This window comes from Durio zibethinus, chromosome 2 (genome assembly GCF_047325235.1).
Source record: "Durio zibethinus cultivar Kanyao isolate XHJ-2024 chromosome 2, ASM4732523v1, whole genome shotgun sequence".
Lineage (NCBI taxonomy): Eukaryota > Viridiplantae > Streptophyta > Magnoliopsida > Malvales > Malvaceae > Durio > Durio zibethinus.
This window is the reverse complement of record NC_143163.1, coordinates 1,652,863-1,674,733: the sequence shown is the minus strand read 5'-3', so window position 1 is coordinate 1,674,733 and position 21,871 is coordinate 1,652,863. Positions and strand designations below refer to the sequence as shown.

Sequence of the window (21,871 nt, the reverse complement as noted above, 5' to 3'; positions counted from 1 at the left end):
TTTTAATATTAATAAGTTACTTTAATATCAAATTCAAATGACAAAAATCACATGGTTCATTAATTTTTTATAAGATATTAGAATTTTAATTTTAATCATCAAAATTTAATTTGCCATATCTGTAAATATAAAAAAAAATAATAATATAACATTTGAATGCAAGTAAAAATGTATAATTTAAACATGATGGACTGAATTAGCTAGTTTTTTATTTTTAGAGTTTTAAATAGATTGACAATAACAAATAATAAATGTTACTTGAGTGCTTGCTCCCGGATTAATCAAACAATTATAAGATGATAATTTGTGTAAAGTTAGTGACATTACATTGTGTCACTCATATAGACGTACATTATCATTCCTATTTATTCGTGCAATTCTGCATATAAAAAGGTTTCGAGGGTGTTTGAACTATTTATAGACTTTATGAATCAATTTTGGCTTACTTTAATAATTATTGTCATTTTAATTAAAGGCTAAATTATGATTCATATCTAACTATATATAAAACTTATTAGGTTAAATTTGAAAGAAAATATTTGGGTTTTCTTTAATTAGTAATATAAACAAATTTATTATTATTCCTCTTACCATCTGATGTATGTTGCTCGTGTCTTTCGTTCAGATCTTTCTTGGCATTAATTTTGGATATACGTTTTGTGTGCTTCTGGTGACATAGGAGAGCAGTACCATTTCAGAGATGAGATTCAGGAACTGGAGAAGCGTGCCGCTACCCTGCTAATGGATTGCAGCAGTGGCTCGCTCAGGGTAAATGGATGCTACATTCCACGAGGTGTTTTCACTATCCTATATACAGGCCGGTTCAGACTCCATGCCAATGCTTACAGTACTCAAGTCATGGACCACAAGAAAACTTTCCCAAGCTTGCAGGCTAGGGGTACAGTGAAGATCAAAAGAACATCAACTCAAAAGCACTAGAAATTTAACTGAAAAAGCACCAGTAATTTAACTGAAAAAGCACCATGTAAATGAACGTAATGGCAGAGAAACAAAATGTTCAACACACAATAGAATGTTTCAATCATTTATCAAGAACATGTTTCCTTGCCCCTAAAATCAATCAAGGTTCTGTAGGATTTGAAGACTTTTTCAATCTGCATTGTTTTCCTGCATCCCCATCCTGTGAAAAGGCCTGAGGTTTCTTTTTGACAGTACGAGTCTATATACAGGGGAAAGAGGATTAACAGAAGTTAACTGATGAAATTACATGTTTACATTGCAGAAGAATTCAACTAAAAGGAGGAGAGGTAAAGGAATTATGAACACATCCAAATGATTGCACAACAACAAAGGAAAACAGTCATCTTTTCCACCACTACTTTCCCACCCAACCTTCTAACATGCCCCCCCTAAAATGAATGTGAAGTAAATAAGTGCCAATTTAAAGTCCAATATTTTATGTGTTTTAACTAATTTTTGCCAAATAATACTATGGAGATAAGTAACCTTTCCCATTTCCCCTCCTTTATAGGTACCCCTTTGATCTTATGTTTGACCTCCAATGGCTTCTCTTCGTCTCCGTCTTCTGCCTGAACGTCCCAAAAGAAGTCTTCCATGGCGGCGGAGTCGGGTAACCAAAGAAATATTGCCACCACCATCATCATCATCATTACTAAAATTGTCATCACCTTGATCAGAGAAACCCAGATCCCCAACAGGAGCGGTGTGGCGGACACCAACAGCATTCACGTCTGCTGCATGTGTAGGTCGCCTTGCTCGTCTACCAAGGTCAGTCCCTGATGGCCCCAATGCGTGCAGCAGAAGAAAGAAATTCATAAAATTACTATCTAAACCTACCTCAAAGCCTCCATTCCTTTCTGCAGCATATGAATTGAGACCATCCTCATCATCTGTCTCAAAACCATGATGATTTCCTTCTATTACATAATCACCAAAAACCATTGCCCCTGGCATTGTTGACCTGATTGTGCTGATCACATCCTCCCGCTCCCGCTCCCGTTCAAGCCTTCTCCATTTTTGGTCAACAGTAGGATCCACTACGCGTGGCCGAGCACATGGATGATCTGCTTTCATGTGTTTCCTTAGTTCCTTGAAAGTCCCAATGAAGGTGCAGTTATCCTGCATGCAGCTTCTCTTTTTAGCATTTAAATATTCCCTTGCAGGTTCCACCACAGTCCATCCTTTCACCTGACCCCTGCAAAGTGGACATGCAAGTTCTGTCACTTCACACTTCTCAACAGGCCAACTGGAACCTGTCGAAAGAACTGGATTACCAATGGAACTATGCAGGGGTTCTTCATGATTGGATGAGACTACTTTAGTGTAGAACTTCTTGTACTGGTCAAGGCAGTTCGAGTATCGGAAGCTAGTTCCACACATGTAGGGATGGCAGCCCTTGTCATGGGATGAACAGAGAAGAAGAACAGCATTGTGAGGGTACTCCATGCAAACAGAACATGTTGCATCTTCCCAGTCTTTCTTATCCAAAGCTTTGGAACATTTTTTGGGGTACAAATCGCCAGATATCCCTTGACGATGATAGGGCAATGAGTATGGGGTTGGCCTGAATTGCCGGCATCGCTGTCCTTTGCTACCTTTCACCATTTGCAAACTACACCTCAAAAGAATATTGCAAAATCAGAAAATCTTATAACTGTAGAAATAATCTCAAGTCCAACATATAGTGGTAGATACAGATAAATTCACCAATGTGCTTCTCAAATTTCTAAAGCTAATGGTAACTTTAGGCCTTTAAACAACAATATCTAAACCATTGTTTCCATGATGGAAGAAGGCAACCCTGTTTATCTATACTTCATTAATTTTACCACATCCTGGGTTTTATTGTGTCAGAGGACACCAAGGAGTTCTGAAGGGATAATACATGTTCAAAGTAAAGTCTATCTCTTATAACTTTATAACAGCAATGTCCTAATTTCAAATATATTAAAGACTAGTAAAAGATCCGAAACAAATACATGTAATCCTAAAAGAAGTACTGAGAAACTTTTATTATTGAGGCAACAGACATGCAGTGGTCTCTCTCACACATATAGATGCACACAAACACATTTCTTTCTCGTTCTCTCTATTCTTTGTCCCCAAATACACCATCTTTACCAAAACTAAAGGGAAAATAGGCATAAAAGAAGGCTTTCACATGTCCAAACTCAATAAAACAATGCATCTAAAGAAACACCGAAGCTGGCATGGAATAATAGTCCAAATCAAAAAGATGCCTTACTTACCACTAACCATTTAGGCTGCTAATTTGATCACAGAAACTAATAAATAACAGACAACCAAGGACATTTCACAGCTGTTACCACTAAGAACTTCATGCTACATTGTGCCCTTATCATCCTCTCTATTACATTGATATGCACTTTTCTACTATTAAACTGTTTGTAAGAACTTCTCTTCATTGTGACACTATAAAACAGATCTACAATGTGGGGAGCAAATCCCCCATTTCCAAACCATAATACCACAAATTATTATGGCACCAGCAGCAAACAACACCTCCCTGTCCTCACCATACTTGCAAAACGAAAGTGCTAGAGTGCAATGCACCAATAACATGAAAACTTAAGTTAACATACATAAACAAAATAATACCAAAATTTAAGCTTCATAAACCGTAAACATAAAGAAAACCCGGTCATTTACCATTGTCCTTGATAAAATTCACATCCTTGTTTCATTATACAAGTGAAATAGATCATCCACCATAGCCAAAGTACAACTAAACTCAAAAACACCAGTAACCCTTGATACAATTCACATCCATGTTCCATTATACAAGTGAATTAGATCATCCTTGAAACTGAACATCGGAAAAGAACAATCCCTAATACAATTCACCTCCATGTTCCATTATACAAGTGAATTAGATCATCCTTGAAATTGAACATCGGAAAAGAACAATCCCAACCAATGGGTATACCAAATATGACGTGATAATTCATGATTTAAAAGGAAGAACTTCAAAGAATCTCACCTGCCTGAAAAGTTGTGGAAATCTAGGTCGAGATAATGAGTTAGTTGGAGATACCAAGTCTCACCTGATAACATAACACCCAGAGTTAATAGATTTAAAGAATCAAAACAACTTGCTTTAACAATAGATTCACGCGATAATAGAGTTAATTAACTGATTAAAGAATCGAAAGAGAACATCGACCTATGATTTTACCCACATGGGACTTTGGACTTTATCCATCTAAGATCTATAATTATCGAATTCAATATTTAATTATTAAAATAAAAAAACAAAAACAAGCAGGAAATTGGATGTATTTAATTTAAGATTAAAATAATTTCATTACAAAAAATTTGGAAAAAAAAAAGTCTCTTCAAAGCTTAAAAAGTAATAATGAAATTTCTGATATTCTTTTCTTCGCTAGTGAAGAAAATCAAAAGCTTCAAGATAAATGAACAAGACACGAAAATTCGACGGCGAAAAGTAGAGATAAAACGACGGCCGTACCAGGGCAATGTTGGGGGAAATTAGGGGAGAGGTACAAGAGAATTTTCAAATTTAGGGTTTTGTTTGGCCACGAAAACGAGAACTTGAAAGAGGTAGAATGATAGGCGACAAGAGCTGTGTTCTGAGGGAGGAAAAGTAGCGTAGAAATAACTCGACAAATCCGATTAATGGAAACTGCAAAATGGCAATATCACGCGTCAGAAAGAAGTGTAAATCACGCTCTTACTAAAATAAGGGTTGGGAACTGGGTAGACGCGCTTTTAGGTTATCTGAAAGCACGCTCAGGGGAATCTTGAGACGGTTACGTGAATTTAAGAGAGGTTGTTTAAAGACGCGCTGGTTTTAAGGGCTCAATGAGTCACTTACAGATGACGCCAGCTCCGATGGCGTTCACTCTCAGTTAGAAAAAAAAGGCTAACGTCTCAATTGCCTTTGACGGTTGAGTAAGGGGAGGCTTTATGCCGCGCTGTCTGTCTTTCTTAGCATCTTTTTTCTTCATTTTCCATTTTTTTTCAGTTTGTTTTTGCTCTCCGCTTTCAATAATGGGCGAGCATTACATCGAATGTCCACGTTGACAGCCCAACTTAACAGTCAAAGAGCCAATCAGAAACAACGGGAAAATAAATATGGAAGAGATTTTCCCGTTAGCCAATCAGAGACATGATTTTTGTTTTAAGTCAATCGAGGCCTATCACACTAAAAAAAGAGCAAATGGGAATCCAAGCCCGAATAACTATTGGGCAGGCCTGTGACCCTGAACGGGCCGCTTGATCCACACACATTTTTATTTTCACAATGGAAATAGGGATGGCAATCGGCTAGGGTGAGAGAGTTTTTTTCGTCTCAAATTCGATGCGTTTTTATATATATAATAATTAAATTTGATTTAATTTGATAATTTTTTATTTTTTAGATTTGAATTTTATTTAATCTAATAGTATATAAAATTATGTTGGATTCAATCTAATTTGAAATTAATAAAATATTATTTTTTAAATATAAATATAAAATTAAATATATAAAAATATAAAATTAAATAAATAATTATTTATATATATACGAGTTGGACAAGTTTATCTAAAATTCAATCCCAACTTTATTTTATTTTTATCTTACTCAAAATTTTTAAAAAAATCTTGAAAGATTTAAATTAATCGAAATTCATAAGAAACGGATTGGGTTGCATCCCTAAATAGAAAGGTTGAAATGGGTCCAATCTAGACAATGAAAATTGGGTCAGAAATGGAAAAAGTTTGGGCCCAGGAGGAAAGATCCAATTACCCGAGAACCAGACTCTTAACATCGCAAGAAGAAGACCGCAGCGTATAAGCTCAAAACCCTAACAAACCAGACCAGAAAGAGAAACATAGGTTTTACAAGTTGCAGAAAGCAGAACAAAGCATACTCCTTTACTTTTCCGACATTACTTGTCGAAGATGCCAACGTCCAAGCGTAACAAAATAGGTTCGCCTTCTTTTAATATTTCATCATGAAAAAGTGGTTTTTTTTTTTTTTTGGGTTATAAAGTTTTCAAAATGTTTGAATTTCATGGTATATGCAGTTTCATTATCAAAGACAAAGAAGAAGGGAAGGGAACATAAGGAATCAATAGTGAATGCTATAAGGGAAGCTGCTGAAACTTACAATTCTATCTATGTTTTCTCTTTTGAAAACATGAGAAATCTTAAATTCAAGGAGTTTAGAGAGCAGCTCAAACCCACCAGCAGGTGAAAAATTTTAAATTCAAGAAGCCCATTTACTCTTGTATTATTTAAATTACTTTGACTAATTTTTTTTGGGGATTTTACTTCAGATTTTTCCTTGGTTCAAATAAAGTAATGCAAGTTGCAGTAGGTCGTTCTGCTTCTGATGATATTAGACCAGGTCTTTACAAAGTTTCTAAGGTATGGCAGCAGCTTATTTCTTTTATCATGTTTACATTTGATGCTTCTGCTCATCATTATTATTATTACCATTGTTGTTGAATTGTTTTCTAGCTTCTGCGCGGGGATACTGGACTGTTTCTTACCAACTTGCCAAGAGAAGAAGTGGAGAGGTATATCTGATATCTCAGTTTACATTACAACTGTTTAGACTGTTACAGTTCAAGTTTTGGGTTCCTTATTTATGATTATTTTGCAGCTTGTTTAATAAATTTGAAGAAACCGACTTTGCAAGGACAGGAAGCGTTGCAACTGAGAAGGTTGAGAAAGACAAACTCTTATTATTCTACCTTATGTCTTTTTATCTTGCTGCAAAGCTTATGATCCTTGATTATTAATGGGATGTACACATGCTTTCTATCATTTCCAGGTGGAACTTTTAGAAGGTCCTTTGGATCAGTTCACGCATGAGATGGAGCCATTTTTGCGCAAGCAAGGAATGCCTGTTCGGTTGAACAAAGGTCAATCATTTGTTTCTTCTGTTTTCTGCATGACATGTAACGTATATATTAAGGTTGAATTGACATATTAACTTTATTTATGGTGTATAGGTGTTGTAGAACTTGTTTCAGACTTTGTTGTCTGCGAGGAGGGAAAGCCTTTGTCACCTGAGTCAGCTCGGATACTGGTGTGTTCGTGTTTTATACCTTGATGTACCTAGTTATAATATAATATTGTCAGTGAGGGAATGTTGGATTAGTGTCAGTCATTTACTGTTAGTTGCAATCACTTGATGCATCAAGTAATCTGTTTTTGACCCCCTGGTTTTGTCTATTGGAACTCAAATGTTGATGACGTTTTATTTATTTGCAGCGCTTGTTGGGGATCAAAATGGCTACTTTCCGACTACACTTGATCTGCAGATGGAGTCCTGAGGACTTCGAACTTTATAAAGAAGCACTAGAGGAATCAGATGTTGAATCTGCATAGAAACAATGATTTCAGGTTGAATGCAATCACATTCAGGGGTTTGATCTTTGAAATTACAGGTCTTGGATATCCATCTCGGTTATCGTGGAGGACAATATGTGCTATTACAAAGTAATGCAGCAGCAGTGGTGTTGGTGGTGAAGTCGGACTGTTTCAATGACTGGTTTTATTCTGCAAGCTGTTGTGCAAAATTTTGATCTTTCTTCATATACTTGTCTATAGTGCTTTTCTCTGTAAAATCTTCTGTTTGTACTATTAAATCTACATTTGAGTTGCCGGATATTTTAAATTTCATGCAATTTGTCATCCTCTCAATTTTCCCCTTTAACGATATGATTATGATCGGATTTGTCAATTTTGCTGGAACAAGTAGAGAACGAGGACATATTGTACTTTAATTTTCATTAATTAAAAAATATTTCGTGCTAGACCCAAACTTTCAAAAAAAATTTCCAAGGCCTGATCCGAGCTTAGCCCACCCCAGCCTTGGACAGGACGTGGTACAAGATATGCCGCCCATTGCATTTGGTAGGATGGAAGCAATGTTAATATAAGCTCCATCGATGAAGCATTCTTTCACTTTCCCTCTTGCTTATTGCAGATGCTGTTGCTTTGCAACCACGAAGGAGTCCCTGATTTTTGAATGTTGATAAATGATCCCTCAGAGACTCAGTAATCACTCCCAAGGTTTTGTATCTGTATTCTGGCCTTACTAGCCAAAAGCTTTTACCATTGCACAGGCCAAAGGTTAAAGGGGTCATCAGTAGCTGTCATTTGGTGTTTGAATCACAGCTAACCCAAATAAGTCAAATAATCTGAAAGCCAAATTTTCGGCTGCTCATTTTCCACTATAACATTGGAGGAATAATGGAATGCTAAGCAAATTATGCTAATTAAACATGGTCATATGCATCAATGCAAATTCACATGCCACTTTTAAGAACAAAATCTTGATAGATTGACCTCTGTTCCAAAATGCAGTTTTTGGATCCCATCAAACTGTAAATGAACTACACAGCTTCTTCACAGAGACAAATCTCAAACTCACAATGCGACCAATTCAGCCTTTTTATCCTCCAAAAGCTTTAGCTCCTCATGCCAACCTTCCAGTTTTGCCAACTTTTCCAACTGTTCTGGCTTCATCTCTTGCTGTGGAGTTTTTTGCTGTTGAGCTTCTGCTAGCCGAATCTACATATGCAAATCAATATTCAGGTAAATAAAAATTAAAAAAAAAAAAGCACTAAAACTTATATAGGCTTGATGCTTTAGGTATTGAAAACATTTCACATTTAAAACAAGTTCACCATGCAACCATCCAAGGAATGGGAAGGACACCAATGTAAACAATTAACTTGCAGATAGCTAGTACTGAAATAAAGAAGTAATTCCATCCTTAAGTCACTGAAAGTACTCAACCATGTTCAGCAACAACTTGAAGTTGAAACATGTATAAACAATGAATGATAAACGATGAACCTTATTGTCACTCAAATATTAAGCTGTAAACTTTATGTCTTTTTAAGTCCTCTGGTATGCGCAAGAAAAGTTAGAGGTATACATCAAACTAATCATTGTATATATTTGCTGGAAACATGCCTCTCTTAAGACTCACATACAACACCCATGCATCCATGCACAAAAACCAGAATCTTATTTAAAGCCTCTTCAGGGGAAAGCAACTGACTCAATGAGGAAAAAAAGAAAGAAAGAACAGGAGTCAAGATTAGTTGGAATATTGAGACACAAAGCACGAGAACAAGTGAGAAGGATGTGCACACATATGTCAATTGTTAGCAGTGACCTTCATTACACTCAGCCCAAAAAGGGCATAAGCTGTACACAACAGGAAGAATAATAAGCTTCCATTTGACAATCATAAAGTAGCACACAATTCTCTTAGCAGTGTGGATGAGTTATGGGATAGCATATTTTTACACTTATTTTTAGAACTTTTTTCAAAACTCTGCAATATATGCAGAGGTAAAGCTGTCGAGAGGGTATCGTTATTCCAACCAAATGCACAAAGATGCACATGCACACAGAAAACTAAATGAGATCAATTTAGTAAACAGAAAGTAAACATTTTATTGATTTTCATAAGTGGAAATATAATATATCTTTTTCCTTTTTCAGTTCTCTTTATTCATTTTAACTTTAAAAAGTATTTTTCAATTTGCTATCCTCCCATCACAGATGATTACTTGATGATCACGGTTGGTAGTTACAAGTCTTCTGCCTCTCAAGCATAAAGGATGAGTTTAATTTTAGATAAAGCTTTTTACGTAGAGATGAAAAAGCGAGTTTTTCTTTCTACAAGGTTCATTAAGATGTAATAAAATGCTATACAAATTATAACCACTATCTTTTACATGTTAATACAAAAGCATAATGAACCATACCTTCTTTTTAAGTGCCCGAATTTTTTTATCAAGATCTTGAACCGGTGCCCCAGCATCCGAGGCCTCCACTGAGTTTGAGGGTGGAGAGGTTGGAACAGGATTTTCGGAAACAGCCAGATCAGTCATCTGAGATGTCAATGAGTTAACAGATTCTGATCCATTGTTTAAATATTCCTCAGGTACATCCTCTTTTGTAGTCTCATCATCTGCCACTGCTTCCAAGTCCTTACGCTTTTCAAGAGCAGCCTGCCATAAGTAAATTGGTAAATTAAATGATAAGTGTTAATTTACAGAATCTTGTTGCCTAATGTCTAGAACAATGGCAAGACTAGATATTTTTACCTCAGTACATTCTTAGAGACAACAAGCTCACATCCAAAGCCAATCAGTTTATTCCATCAACTATCTAATGCAGTAGATATGTTTTTCAATCAGTTTATTCTATCAACACTGGCAGCAACAATGTTGTTGCATAGCTATCTAGCAACAATGCGAGTGAAAATCGGAACCACAGCACAAATAACAAGTTTTTCATCCTTTTTTTCATTTTTGTGACAAAGAGAAAAGGTAAAATAGAGATAAAGAAGTAAAGAGTCCAGTTTTTGCAAAAAATCGAAAAAGATGAAAAGCTGTTGGCAGACCACATATGCTATTGCCATCACAAAGCCACAGAAAACACATTTACTAGTACTACAGCTGGCTTTTCATAAACACTAAGGATGTTCTGGTCTGTTTCCATGGACTTTTTGATCATTTACAGAAGAGAAAAAGCATTGACTGATGACAAAACAAACTATATTATATTGTCCCTCTGCTATGGTAAAAGAACCAAGCAAGAAAAGAAAATGACCATCCGCTTGTAGGCTTGAAATGGGCCATGGCTAAAGCATAGGAGAAAGTAACAAAGAAGATGGAAAATTTTGTGATAAAACCATAAGGTTAACACGTACATCCAAGTATTTCACCAAGTGAAGTTTCATCAAAAGGAAAAGAAATGAAATCATTTATCTTATGAGATAGTTTAACGGACCAAGATGAAATGAGCCAAAATTGCAAAAACCCTTAAGTGGAAATTCAAGCAAGATCACAGCAACAAACATCATACCTGTAGCCGTTTCTCCTTCTTTCTTTCATTTCTCTTCGCTGATTTAGACTTGGGTTTTGCATCCGGAGGTGGATCATAACCTGGAGGCACTACTTGCGATGCCATCTCCTTTTTCCACTGCATCACAAGATTGAAACAAAGATCAATATCAATCTTCTTGTTCTTCCTTCTCCTTTTTTCCTATTGGAAAAAAGAGCAACATTTTGCAGGAGAAATTTCCACAAAATAAAACTTTGAATCCAACAATCCCAAAGGACAAAGTCTATACTGAACTTTAGCTGCACGGAACCGTCACAGTACTAATAGAAAACATTAGTAACAATTAAGTTACTTTAACATTAAATTTTTTAGCTCCAGAACTCAACCATAAAGCAATAGCAACAAGTTCCCACATTTACAAACACCAAATATAAACACTGAAACATTCATAATCCGCCATCCATCCATTTATCCATCCGTACATACGTAAACACATGCATGACATACAAATCAATAAATACAAATTTGATGCCATACTCTCTCTTCCTAACATTCTAATCACTAAAACAAGCCAAAAGATTAAATTACATGCACATAAATGCATACATTGCATACATGGACATATGAGACATACCAGGGCACCTTTGGACTGGTAAATGGCTACTTCCTCTTGGGGAACATACCCGGCCCGAATCCTTATGGGTTTTCGGAGTGTACCGTCGGGTCTTCGGGTGGGCGCTAGAATTCTTTCTCCTTCTTTTAGGGTTCTGCTCAATTCCGCCATCTTCTTCAATTGCTCTTCACCTCCTCCATTATTGCTACCCATTGACTTATATTTGTTTTTGAAATTAATAGATTGGTTTCGATTTGATCCCTGAGACTGTGATTTTGTTGTATTACTCTGCTTCAGTTTGTGAAATCAATCAAAATGTTTTCACCAACCTATCAGCCAAAAAGGTGTAAGAAATTAAAAATTAAATTTGTTTTTCGTTTTTGGGCACTTAAATGTAAAAGTTAAAATTCCATTTTGATCAGCTAAAATTAATGTATTTCCACTTTGGTCCCTTTAATTTTTTTAATTAAGTTAAAAACAAAAAATACCGGTAAATTATAACTCAATAATCATTTAAATTTTTATCATTGTATTATAATTTTTTATTCATATTCAATTGAATCTTTAAATAAATAAAATCTAACCATAAGATAAAATTTAATTAATAAATTTTTGAACTACGGTTAATTAAATTTTTAAAAAGATCTTAAAAAAAGAGTGATAGAAAAAATTTATAAAAAAATATATTTTTTATTTAATTATCTTATATATTAATAGTGTCAGATAATAATTTTTTTATTTGATTGATATCACATAAAATTTTATTTATTTTTTATTAATTATGTTAATTTATTATTCAAATAAAAATTTAATAAGATGTAAATAAATATTTAAAAAAATTAATTAATTAAAATAAAAAATAAATGATAATTTTTTTAATTATAATTCAAAAAAAAAATTATGCTTTTTAAATTTCACCGAACTCCAGATCTTGTTGGCTCTAATACACCAACTTAAATCGGTAATCTTCAACTTTCCTTGTTTTTTAATTACGATTTGACATCAAACTCCAGATATTATGGATTCTAATACATTGACTTGAATCGGCAATCTCCAACTTTCCTTATTGCGAGGGATAAAGATATAATAATTTACAAATAGCTCTTACTTGTCAACGTTGAATTTTGCATACAATTTGAGGCTAATTACAAAGTAAATAGCAAGTTAATGAAATTTAATTTAAAACTGAACTTTCTAGCTTCCTAAATACTATTGATCAAATATTTTTCAAGTAGTTGAAGTTAATTAGAAATAAAAAATTTGTTGAAGTACTAATTCAAATACTAATATTTTTCAAATAACTCAATTTATTATTTATGTTCGAATTAGTAGAAAGTTGAAATATGAATTTGGGTTTAAAAGAAGAGAAATTATCGCATTATTAATAACGACGTTTTCAAATTTTATTGTCAAAATTAACAAAAAATAAAATTTGTATCAATTTTTTAATTTCATTTATAAAGTTAAAATTTTTATTATTAATATGTCAAAATCAAAATCTTAAATTACAACATTTTATATGCAATTTTAAACTACCTCGTAGCTTAAAAAAAAATTGAGAAGAGAAAAATTCCAACCGTGTTGTTTAAGATTCAATTATTGAACCAAAATTTTCGGGTGTGTGCTTTTCAGAAAACTTGATATTACCCAATTTGTTAAAAGTTTTGAAGCATATTAAAAACTATAACGGCTAGTGGAAACATAACAAATCTTCTTTGATAAATCTTGTTCTCCCAATCAAACACCAAAAAATGAGATGGAAACCGACCCATCTCGCTATCATGTTAGCAAAATTTCAAATCACACACCTAACATTACTACAAAGAAGAAACATCATGATTACAACACCTAATCTCATGCATCCGGACATAAGATTTAACAATGCCATTTCAATACCTGTTTCATTATCTTTGCTATGATGCCTAATTGTGACCCTTTTTTTTCTCATGTACAAAGAAAAAGAAATCTACCAGCTCTGTCGCCAAAGCAGAAGTTGGCAAGATCAATACTTGGTTAACGGATCGGGTCCCTTTGCGTGCTGATTTGGAGAATTGTTACTTCGAGGACAATATGCTCATCTCCCCATGGGCTCTGGTCGAGGTCATTTGGTACTACTCGATAAGGTTGATTAAAAAGATGTTCCATCAAGATATTTTACTCCCTCTTATCCTCTTCTGAGTCATCTTCGTGATCAGAGGCACCAGCATTGCCATTCTTCCTCTCCTGCTTAACTAAACTGACATCCCCGTCAGACCGTCCCCTAGTTAGAGATTGAGCTTCTTCATCATCAAATTCCTCCCCCGCATCTTCTGAATATGCATACCTGAGGACAGTTAGCAGTATTGAGTATGTTAGCATAAGGAAGTGGCAAAAATACAGATGAAATTAAAGCTATGAGATGTTTATATCACCCCTCAAAAATATTGTCATGATCATGACTCATGACAAACTATATACAAAGGAAGATTCCTGTCTATTTGATAGCAGATTCTAACTACAAATATAAGTCCTCCAACCAAAACATGGCCAGACAGTGTCCTTACGATTCAATTGAGCTTTCTCCAACCGGCTAAAACCCCATGCAACATACCATTTAAGCATTTTTAAATTGAAAAGAAATGCAAAAGGTTAATGCTGTCCAATTGATTCATTAAAACTTCTACAAGAATAAGACGCACCGTTGGGAACTCTGAGATGGAGCCCAAAGGTAGCAAATAACACAGAGTAGTGCAAATGAAAGAATGTCCCAGAAAGCTGTGATGATCCAAGCACTCTGCCACCTCTCATTGAATGGATCTGTTGCTTTGAAGTATACCTGTAGTACCAAACAAATCAGATCCATGATAAATTGAACCATTGGTATCTTACAAAGAGCTACATAACAGTTTTAAGTTCAGTAAATAATTGACTCTTTTGCAATACTTCACAATATCTGTCATTTATCCACGAAATATAACATCCAAACACCAACCAGAAAAGAAAAAAAAGTCTTGCAAAAGTCATACCTCATAAGTTATCCATGCAACAGAAGCAATCACTGCCACAGCTAATGCATTTGAGAATTTCCTATAGAGGTCCAACTTTACAGATATTCTCTTTGCCTGGATGAAAATAATGTCAATCATAAGAAAGAAAATTAAGGCCATTTACCATTAAAGCAGAAAAAATGAACATTCTGAAATACCTGTAGCTGCTCCAGTGTTTTTGAAATAGATGTGAAGATCCACAATATCAAAAATGCATCCAGGAGTGCATCAGGAAGGACTAGGAAGAGTCTTGCTCTTCCTGATATGTCATTGATAGTCCCTACATACTCGGTAATGTCCAGCAATTCAGATGCCAAAAAATAAGTTGTTCCAAGAAGAAGCACCTTTGTGGTAAGACCTCCCAAAGTTGGGCGAACAACACCATAACCCATTGAAACAGAAAGTATGAGAAGTCGAGAAAGTGTTTTTCTTATAGCTCCAACTGTCACAACCCAAGATGTAATTATAACAGGCCTCACTCCTGCATCATTAAAATTTGCATGGTCAAGATACCACAATATCATTTCAAACAAACCCAGACCAATAACAGCAGTGATGCAGTGCTGAAGTTGCAGGATATCTTTCCAAAATCTCATGTACTGGGAGAACCAAACAGCACTAAGCAACAAATAGGCAATTGTCATGTACAAATAGAACTTCATCAATGGAGCCATTCTGCCAGGTAAATAACCATCAGGATTTTTCCACACAGTCTTCCCACTCATTACTGTTCCTTTAAGTTTCGGATCACATGCTATAAAGAATAAATTATACATTCCAGTTTTTGTGATAGGAAACTCTGCATTGTCCATACTTGTGGATAAATAGTTCTCACTGAACTGTATGTTTAAAACAATAGGCCAATTAATATCTGTTGCAGACGGTATCCTAATTACTTCACCTTGCTTGCAACCTTCCAGCTTAGCAAGATCAGGGGTGCAACATATTGATCTCTGCCCACCATAAGCTGAACCACCAATATTATTTCGATCAGCAGCCTCAAAAATCACCGCTTGTATCAACCCGGTCCTATGTTCCATGTCAGAATGTTCATCTGCAGCAGCCTGGGTCCTCCAGAATGTGATATTCTCAAATCTATATAAAAATTATATGTTAAACCATCAAATTTTGAAAATGGAAATGCTTAAGTCAGCACAAAAATACTGGTTTTACATCTATGGCTACAAAAATTTCTGAAAAGTAGCATCAGTTATATAGTATTAACAAAATGATAATGGCACAGATAACTTTGATCTGATCAATTAATCATTTTCAATTCAATATACAATTAACAATTAGTAAAATTGAAAATTACATTTCTTAATTTTTCAAAAAAAATCTAAAAGAAGAACGACAATTCATATTTCATTCGTCATCATAAATACAGCTAAGATTAATGAGTTTCTAACAGATCTAATCCAAAATCGATAAAACAACGTTACATTCTTCATTCAGAACTTTCATAAATTGAATTTAAAAGAAACAAACGATTCGCATTTTTTAAATAAAGGAAAGTGTTTCATTAATTTTATACCGAACAAAAGAGCGGCCATCGGTGGCGGATTTGTCGGAGGAGAGAGAGGCGGCGATGCCTTCACTTCCGCCCGGAAGAAGGTAAGCATTGCCTACTTCATTGAAGAGTTGCTTCTGATAGATGTGGATTGAAGCGTTGGTCGTTTTTAAGGCTATTGATAATAGAAGAAAGATTAAAGCGCCGATGTTTTTTATGGATATTTGAAATGCTGGATCCATGGCGAGGAATTGGCAGTTAGTCTTAGCCCTGACCAAAGAATGAGAGCAGATCGGCGAATTTGAGGGAAGGAGAGAAGAGTAAGATTGAAGCAATGGCTTCAGGAAAGAAATAAGCACAACGCCACAAAGTTGCTGTCGGTGATAAGGAAGTATCAGTACGCGCCCATGAAGCACGTGTGGCGTAGCCATGGTCTTTTAATTTTTTTCCCTTTTGAAAAAAAATAAAAAAAAAAACTTCTATTTTATTCTGCCAGTCTACTCGAAATCTTTTTTTTTTTTTGATCTGCTACTCTGCTTCATTCGATTTAGAATTTTTCCCTTTTTTACCTTTTTAGTATTCCATTTTATTTATTTTTATATTTTTATTTACTTCATTTAAATTTCATTAGTTTTACATTAATAAATTGAAAAAAAAAAAAAAAAGAATTTTTGTGATGATTATTGATATAATTTTTGGTTTAATGGTTGAAAATTTTTACTGTAGATATGATTTATAAGGAATAAAAGATAAAATAATTTAAATACGATGGATTTTAATTTATCCTAATTTGATATGATTGAATTTTTTAAAATAATCAAAAATTATATTGAAAATGCTTAGTTTTTTTTTTTTTTTTAATTTGAGTTCCAGTTAAAGTCTGATTTTGGATTGTACTGTCCAACTCCATCCGGACATAAATAAAAAAATAATTATATTTATTATTTATTTAATTATAAAAATAAAATTATTATTTAATATTTTAACTTAAAATCAAAATCTTTATATTTTTATAAAGCTTCTTTAATTATTAAATCAAGAGGTAAAAGATACTTATTTTTCTTCTTTGTTAATATAGTTTATATTAATTTTTTTAGTTATGTAAATAATATTTTTTTGTCTCAAAATATATATTTTTTCGCTTTTTGACGTTTACGAGATTTAAAATATTTTTATTTTTTTTTATTTAATTTGAAGCTGTGATGTGGTTGGAAGAGATGGTTACTCAGGGCATGCTGCAAACCCTTTCTATATGGAACTCGTTGGTTGCATCTATATGTTGTAAAATGAGAGACATCGATCTTTGCTATGAGGGCATTTTAACTCAGTAATTATATATTTTTTTCTCCCCTTCTATTTCCAAGTTCAAATTGAATGGAGCAATGAATTTTGGGCAAAAGTTCAGCAACAACTTGGGGTTTTCCCTATCTTTTGTTCTTTTAAACTTGCTAAGGTTCAATAGTTTGCCCGTGTGCAATGCAGTCGTCAGGAATTTTTGTCCCAGTCTGTTTTCTCTGTGATCAAGTGCCCGTTCATTTCAAAGGAGCAAAAGCAAAGGAAATAAGACAAAATTAGGATATTAAAAATTGCATTATCGTCTCGAAAGTCATAAAATCACTGTCCCTTGCATGAGCCCATTACGCGAGGCCTATATTTGAAGTATGAACCGACAGCTGCAACATGTGAATCTTTGTAATCTTCTTCTGCCGGCTGATGCAAGGAATCGAAGAAGTAACTTTCCTAATTCTCCCAAATGTCAAAAATTTTGGTCAAGTAATGATATTTTTGTTGACGAGATAAATTATGTTTGGAGCTCATAAAAATATAACAGATAGTTCATACATATATATTAAATATCATTTGAACTTAAAAGCTTAAGTTATTAGATTTTTAGATTTTTTATACATATATAAAATATTTCATTCAGATTTTTTAATAATGTGAAATTTTTTACTCACGTGTAAATCATATCCCAACAATTTTTTTCGTTCACTTGTGAATTATGATCCAGTTCCACCTCAGCTCCCCCATACAAGTAAGTACTTATCAACACCTCATTTGGGTAAGGTAGCCTCACATCTCTAGTATGCTTTCGGTTCAGGCCACAACGCTCAATCTTGCACCTAGGTTATCTCAGTGCTCTTTCAAGTTTACACTTCAGGTGGACTCAACACATCATCCACTTGGGTGTTCTATTTCTATCATATACTCATGCATTAAAGCTGAACCTTTAATACGAGCGTTCGAGAACATGTATGAACATTTAATGCCGATGTTCGAATACATGGAGTTGATGGACATGGTCAATCTCTGATTTGCCAACAATCTCCTCCTCAGCAATACTATTAAGACTCGAACTTATGACTTTTCGAACCCATCGTAACTTTAGCTCTGATACCACTTGTTTAGGAGATAAATCACACTTGAAGCCCATGGAAGCACATCAAAGAGCTCATATATACATGTTAGATACCACTTGAGCCCAAAAGCTTAAACTATTAGGTTCTTGGGTCCTTCATGCATGTATAGGATATCTCATTCAGATTTTTTAATGATGTAAAATTTTTTACTTACATGTGAACCATATCCTAACAATTCATCCATATTCATCAAAAGGTAAAAAAAACCTGAGAACTTCATAATTAATAAAAACAACTGCATCAGGATTGATGATTAATTTATTGAATTCTATTGAACATTAACATATATGTTGTTCAGCCACTTCTACTTGTCGTTAAACTTCATTAATCAATAAATTATTTGTTTCATTTTGTCTGACTGTTAGCAGGTAGCTAGGCACATCATGCTTTTTTTTTTATTCCATATGACAGCATATTTGAAATAACAAAGAGTATTGCATCTCTAATTGAATAAATTTGCATGTTATGACTTTAGTTAAAGTTATAGCACAAAGGATGTTATGCCTTTTATTTTTTGAAGTGGTACATTATGTCATTGACTTCATACCGTGATCATATACATGTGCCTTTGATCATAAAAGATTTATCAAGAAAATGGTTTCTTTTATATTTTCTTTTTTTTTTAAGGCTCCATATTATTGCTTTGAAGAGATCTTGAAATTTCTATGAGTTTGTAAACTATTACATGGACTGGTCTTAAAGGATTTGATTATTATATTTTGTTATGTGCTTTCTAGCTATATGATACAAGAAAACAAATTATTGTTTAAATATAACCACTGATCAAAAGAAAATTGTCACAAAGAATTGGCTACCTGAATTTATAATTGCAATTTGGAATGTTCATAAGTGTTTGAAGGATTGCAAATATTTTTACAATTGTTGTATGCTTCTAATATTTCTTGCACAAAAATATATTAATGCCTATATTGTAACTTTTAACTCAAATATGCATTTAATTTGAAAATAAGATATTAGTGTATATATATATTTATTTATTTATATAGATGATGGTTAAATTGGTTTGGTTTATGATGAGTGTAGACACTAAATTTATTCAAATTTTTAATTAAATTTTTATTTAAAATGTATAAGATATATCAGGTTCTCTGGCCCAAGCCCAATTTTCAATTCAATTGAGCTACAAACCTAATTTTAATTCAACCGGGCTCATGACCCAATTCTAAATGGGCCCAAGGCCCAATTTTATCATTTAGGCCCCAAAGCTTTTTATTTTATTTTATTTATTATAAAACAAAAAAATATAAAAATATAAAAAAAATAAAAGGGCCGGTAGCAGTGGGTGCCGTGCACGGCACCACTGTCACCCCCTGTTCATTCATGTTCACCCATGTTCACACCCATGCCCTATGCTTCTTGCCATCATGCACTACCACTAGACAAAACAGAATAAGTAAAAAGGGGCAAAGAGGTTGTTCTATCAAGCCCTGTGCCACCTGCTCAAGCACAGGACCACGATGGGAACTCTATAAATAGAGATCTTGGCCAATCCCAAAAAAAAGAGAGAGACCCTGCAAAAAAAATGTTTTCTGTCAGAAAAACAACAAAATAATAATAATAATAAACTTAGTCCCCTGGAATAAGAAACCCAGCACCGAGATTCCCTGTAAAAGAGGAAGCAAAGTCAGTAAAAAAAAAGTTAAAATACAAAAAAAAGGAGAAAAAGAGTTTTGGCCGAAAGTTTAAGAGCAGATCTAAGCCGCTTGATTCTCCTTTTGGCAAAACGGAGGCTAGATTTGGGTTCAGGAAGTTGAGGGAAGTATTTTGGAATATTTTGAAAATTTTCACCACCGCTGACGACGGTCGGAGCTCGCTGCTGGCAAGGACCACGGCGACTGTCACGATGGACAGTCACCTACCTCAGTCGGCTTGAAAAAAAAATGGGAGAGAGATTTTTTTTTTTTTTTAAAGGGAAAAAATGAGCTAAATTTTTTTTTTGACATTTATATAGAAGGCTAAGTATAAAAACAATGTCGTTTCAATAAATACCCAAAATAATGTTGTTTTAAGCACCCAGGATTTGCAGGTCGACCCGTCGACTCGATCCGACGTCCGCGCAACTGATCTGATGACCTGACTCACCTTTAGACCCAGACCGATCCAATTGAATTAACCTAGACCAAGCTAGACCAACCCTGAACCGTTGAACCAATCAAATCGGATCGAGTCGTCGAACTTATCGTACCTACATTGACTAGACCGTTGATCAGTCCAATTTAGGTAGAAAAATTTTTTTTAAATTTTTTGAATTTTTTATATATTATTTTTATAATATTAATGCATATTAAAATAGTTAAATTTATTAGAATAAATTTTTATGTAGTTAAAATTTTATAATTTTGTTAATTTTAAGATAAACTTTAATAATAATAAATAAATAATAAAACAATAAATAAAAATGAACTTTCTAATAGTATAAATTAAATAAAAATGTAAGTAAAAAAATTTTATCCAATGATGAGATTCGTAGATACTTCGAGTAGTGATACTTATAAAATCTCTAGGTAAAAAGATTTTTGTTAAATACTATCAGTGTATTTGAGTATTTATAAAAAAATTTCAATACAATAGAAATTTTCTTTTTTTTGGTTATAAAATAATAAAAAAAATTAACTAATAAATTAAGAATAAGTAATAAAAAATGAGAAAAAAGAAAATTTTATTTAATGATGGGATTCTAAAAGTATTCCGAGTAGAGATGCTTTAAGAAATCCCTAGGTGAGAAGATATTTTAAAAATATTATTATTGTATTGAAATATTTATAGAAAATCTTCAATATAATAAAGATTAATCTTTTCTTCATTTTTTTAAACGAAAATATTAATAAAAATCAATCAAAATTTCTAAAGAGTAAAATAAAATAAGTGCATCAACATGGTAGTATTTTGCATTGCATACACGACATGATTTTTTATGAAAAATAAATTTGAACCCTTAAGGCTGAGATTCTACGGTATTTCGAGAAGTGATGTCTAAAAAATCTTTAGGTGAGAAAGAGTTTTTCTAATATTACTAATGTACTAGAACATTTTAAAAATTATTTTAATAAAAAGATTTTAATTTATTTTTCTTGAATGATATGATTAAAAAAAACAATTTTCAATAAATAAAAAATAAGAAAATTATTTTTCAAATACTGAAAATAAGATTGTTTTTTATCAAAATCAATTGATAACACATAGTTAATTGGTACCGTCTTAAACAGATGCTGTGAGAATACTAATAATTTTTCATGCGTAACCAATTCTCAAATCTAGACTGTTTCACAAACCATAAAATTTATGTTTTAAATAAAATTTTAATTAATAAGTGGTCAATTGTACATAATAAAAAAAAAATAGTGCAAAAAAAATTAATGGTGACTTTTTTTATTTTTTTTTAATTCGTTGGATGAACACAAAATCGTTACGACAATGATAAAAAGTTTATCTTCGTGTACTGCTTGGTTTTATT

The 21,871-nt window shown here is 33.4% G+C and overlaps 3 protein-coding genes and 1 pseudogene across 5 annotated transcripts; 1 reads left to right on the top strand and 3 right to left on the bottom strand.

The window, feature by feature from the left end:
- Positions 1-1,185: 1,185 nt before the first annotated feature.
- Positions 1,186-4,589, bottom strand: LOC111308662 (uncharacterized; annotated as a pseudogene). The gene is made up of 3 exons (XR_016328333.1): positions 4,472-4,589; positions 3,983-4,046; positions 1,186-2,593 (listed from the first exon to the last, which is right to left on the bottom strand). The product of XR_016328333.1 is annotated as an uncharacterized LOC111308662 (transcript).
- A 1,188-nt stretch (positions 4,590-5,777) lies between these two features.
- Positions 5,778-7,659, top strand: LOC111308661 (uncharacterized). 2 transcript variants are annotated; one of them, XM_022907168.2, is made up of 8 exons: positions 5,779-5,935; positions 6,033-6,198; positions 6,285-6,375; positions 6,469-6,527; positions 6,614-6,674; positions 6,785-6,875; positions 6,966-7,042; positions 7,228-7,659. In XM_022907168.2, the coding sequence occupies exons 1-8, from the start codon at positions 5,908-5,910 to the stop codon at positions 7,342-7,344; spliced, it is 690 nt and encodes a 229-aa protein (XP_022762903.2). In that variant the 5' UTR covers positions 5,779-5,907; the 3' UTR covers positions 7,345-7,659. The 2 variants fall into 2 exon arrangements, with proteins under 2 accessions (XP_089600961.1, XP_022762903.2); XM_089744835.1 differs by lacking the exon at positions 6,966-7,042 and having other exon boundaries at positions 5,778-5,935; positions 6,785-6,916; positions 7,228-7,485.
- Positions 7,660-8,156: 497 nt separating this feature from the next.
- Positions 8,157-11,825, bottom strand: PYM (partner of Y14-MAGO). The gene is made up of 4 exons (XM_022907167.2): positions 11,462-11,825; positions 10,849-10,965; positions 9,744-9,989; positions 8,157-8,532 (listed from the first exon to the last, which is right to left on the bottom strand). The coding sequence occupies exons 1-4, from the start codon at positions 11,651-11,653 to the stop codon at positions 8,389-8,391; spliced, it is 699 nt and encodes a 232-aa protein (XP_022762902.2). The 5' UTR covers positions 11,654-11,825; the 3' UTR covers positions 8,157-8,388.
- Positions 11,826-13,134: 1,309 nt separating this feature from the next.
- Positions 13,135-16,380, bottom strand: LOC111308659 (uncharacterized). The gene is made up of 5 exons (XM_022907166.2): positions 16,001-16,380; positions 14,625-15,561; positions 14,446-14,541; positions 14,119-14,255; positions 13,135-13,763 (listed from the first exon to the last, which is right to left on the bottom strand). The coding sequence occupies exons 1-5, from the start codon at positions 16,216-16,218 to the stop codon at positions 13,595-13,597; spliced, it is 1,557 nt and encodes a 518-aa protein (XP_022762901.2). The 5' UTR covers positions 16,219-16,380; the 3' UTR covers positions 13,135-13,594.
- Positions 16,381-21,871: the final 5,491 nt, after the last annotated feature.

What these genes read in the sequence shown, in the direction of transcription:
- LOC111308659 (XM_022907166.2), bottom strand. Translation starts at nt 16,218, where the DNA reads ATGGATCCAGCATTTCAAATATCCATAAAAAACATCGGCGCTTTAATC. An exon ending in GATGGCCGCTCTTTTGTTCG is followed by an intron (nt 15,562 to 16,000) that starts GTATAAAATTAA and finishes ATTTTTATATAG; the next exon opens with ATTTGAGAATATCACATTCT. An exon ending in TTGCATGGATAACTTATGAG is followed by an intron (nt 14,256 to 14,445) that starts GTATGACTTTTG and finishes TTGGTACTACAG; the next exon opens with GTATACTTCAAAGCAACAGA.
- LOC111308661 (XM_022907168.2), top strand. Translation starts at nt 5,908, where the DNA reads ATGCCAACGTCCAAGCGTAACAAAATAG. An exon ending in GTCTTTACAAAGTTTCTAAG is followed by an intron (nt 6,376 to 6,468) that starts GTATGGCAGCAG and finishes ATTGTTTTCTAG; the next exon opens with CTTCTGCGCGGGGATACTGG. An exon ending in GCCTGTTCGGTTGAACAAAG is followed by an intron (nt 6,876 to 6,965) that starts GTCAATCATTTG and finishes TATGGTGTATAG; the next exon opens with GTGTTGTAGAACTTGTTTCA.
- PYM (XM_022907167.2), bottom strand. Translation starts at nt 11,653, where the DNA reads ATGGGTAGCAATAATGGAGGAGGTGAAGAGCAATTGAAGAAGATGGCG. An exon ending in AGAAGGAGAAACGGCTACAG is followed by an intron (nt 9,990 to 10,848) that starts GTATGATGTTTG and finishes TACTTATGGCAG; the next exon opens with GCTGCTCTTGAAAAGCGTAA. An exon ending in TTCGGGCACTTAAAAAGAAG is followed by an intron (nt 8,533 to 9,743) that starts GTATGGTTCATT and finishes TTGCATATGTAG; the next exon opens with ATTCGGCTAGCAGAAGCTCA.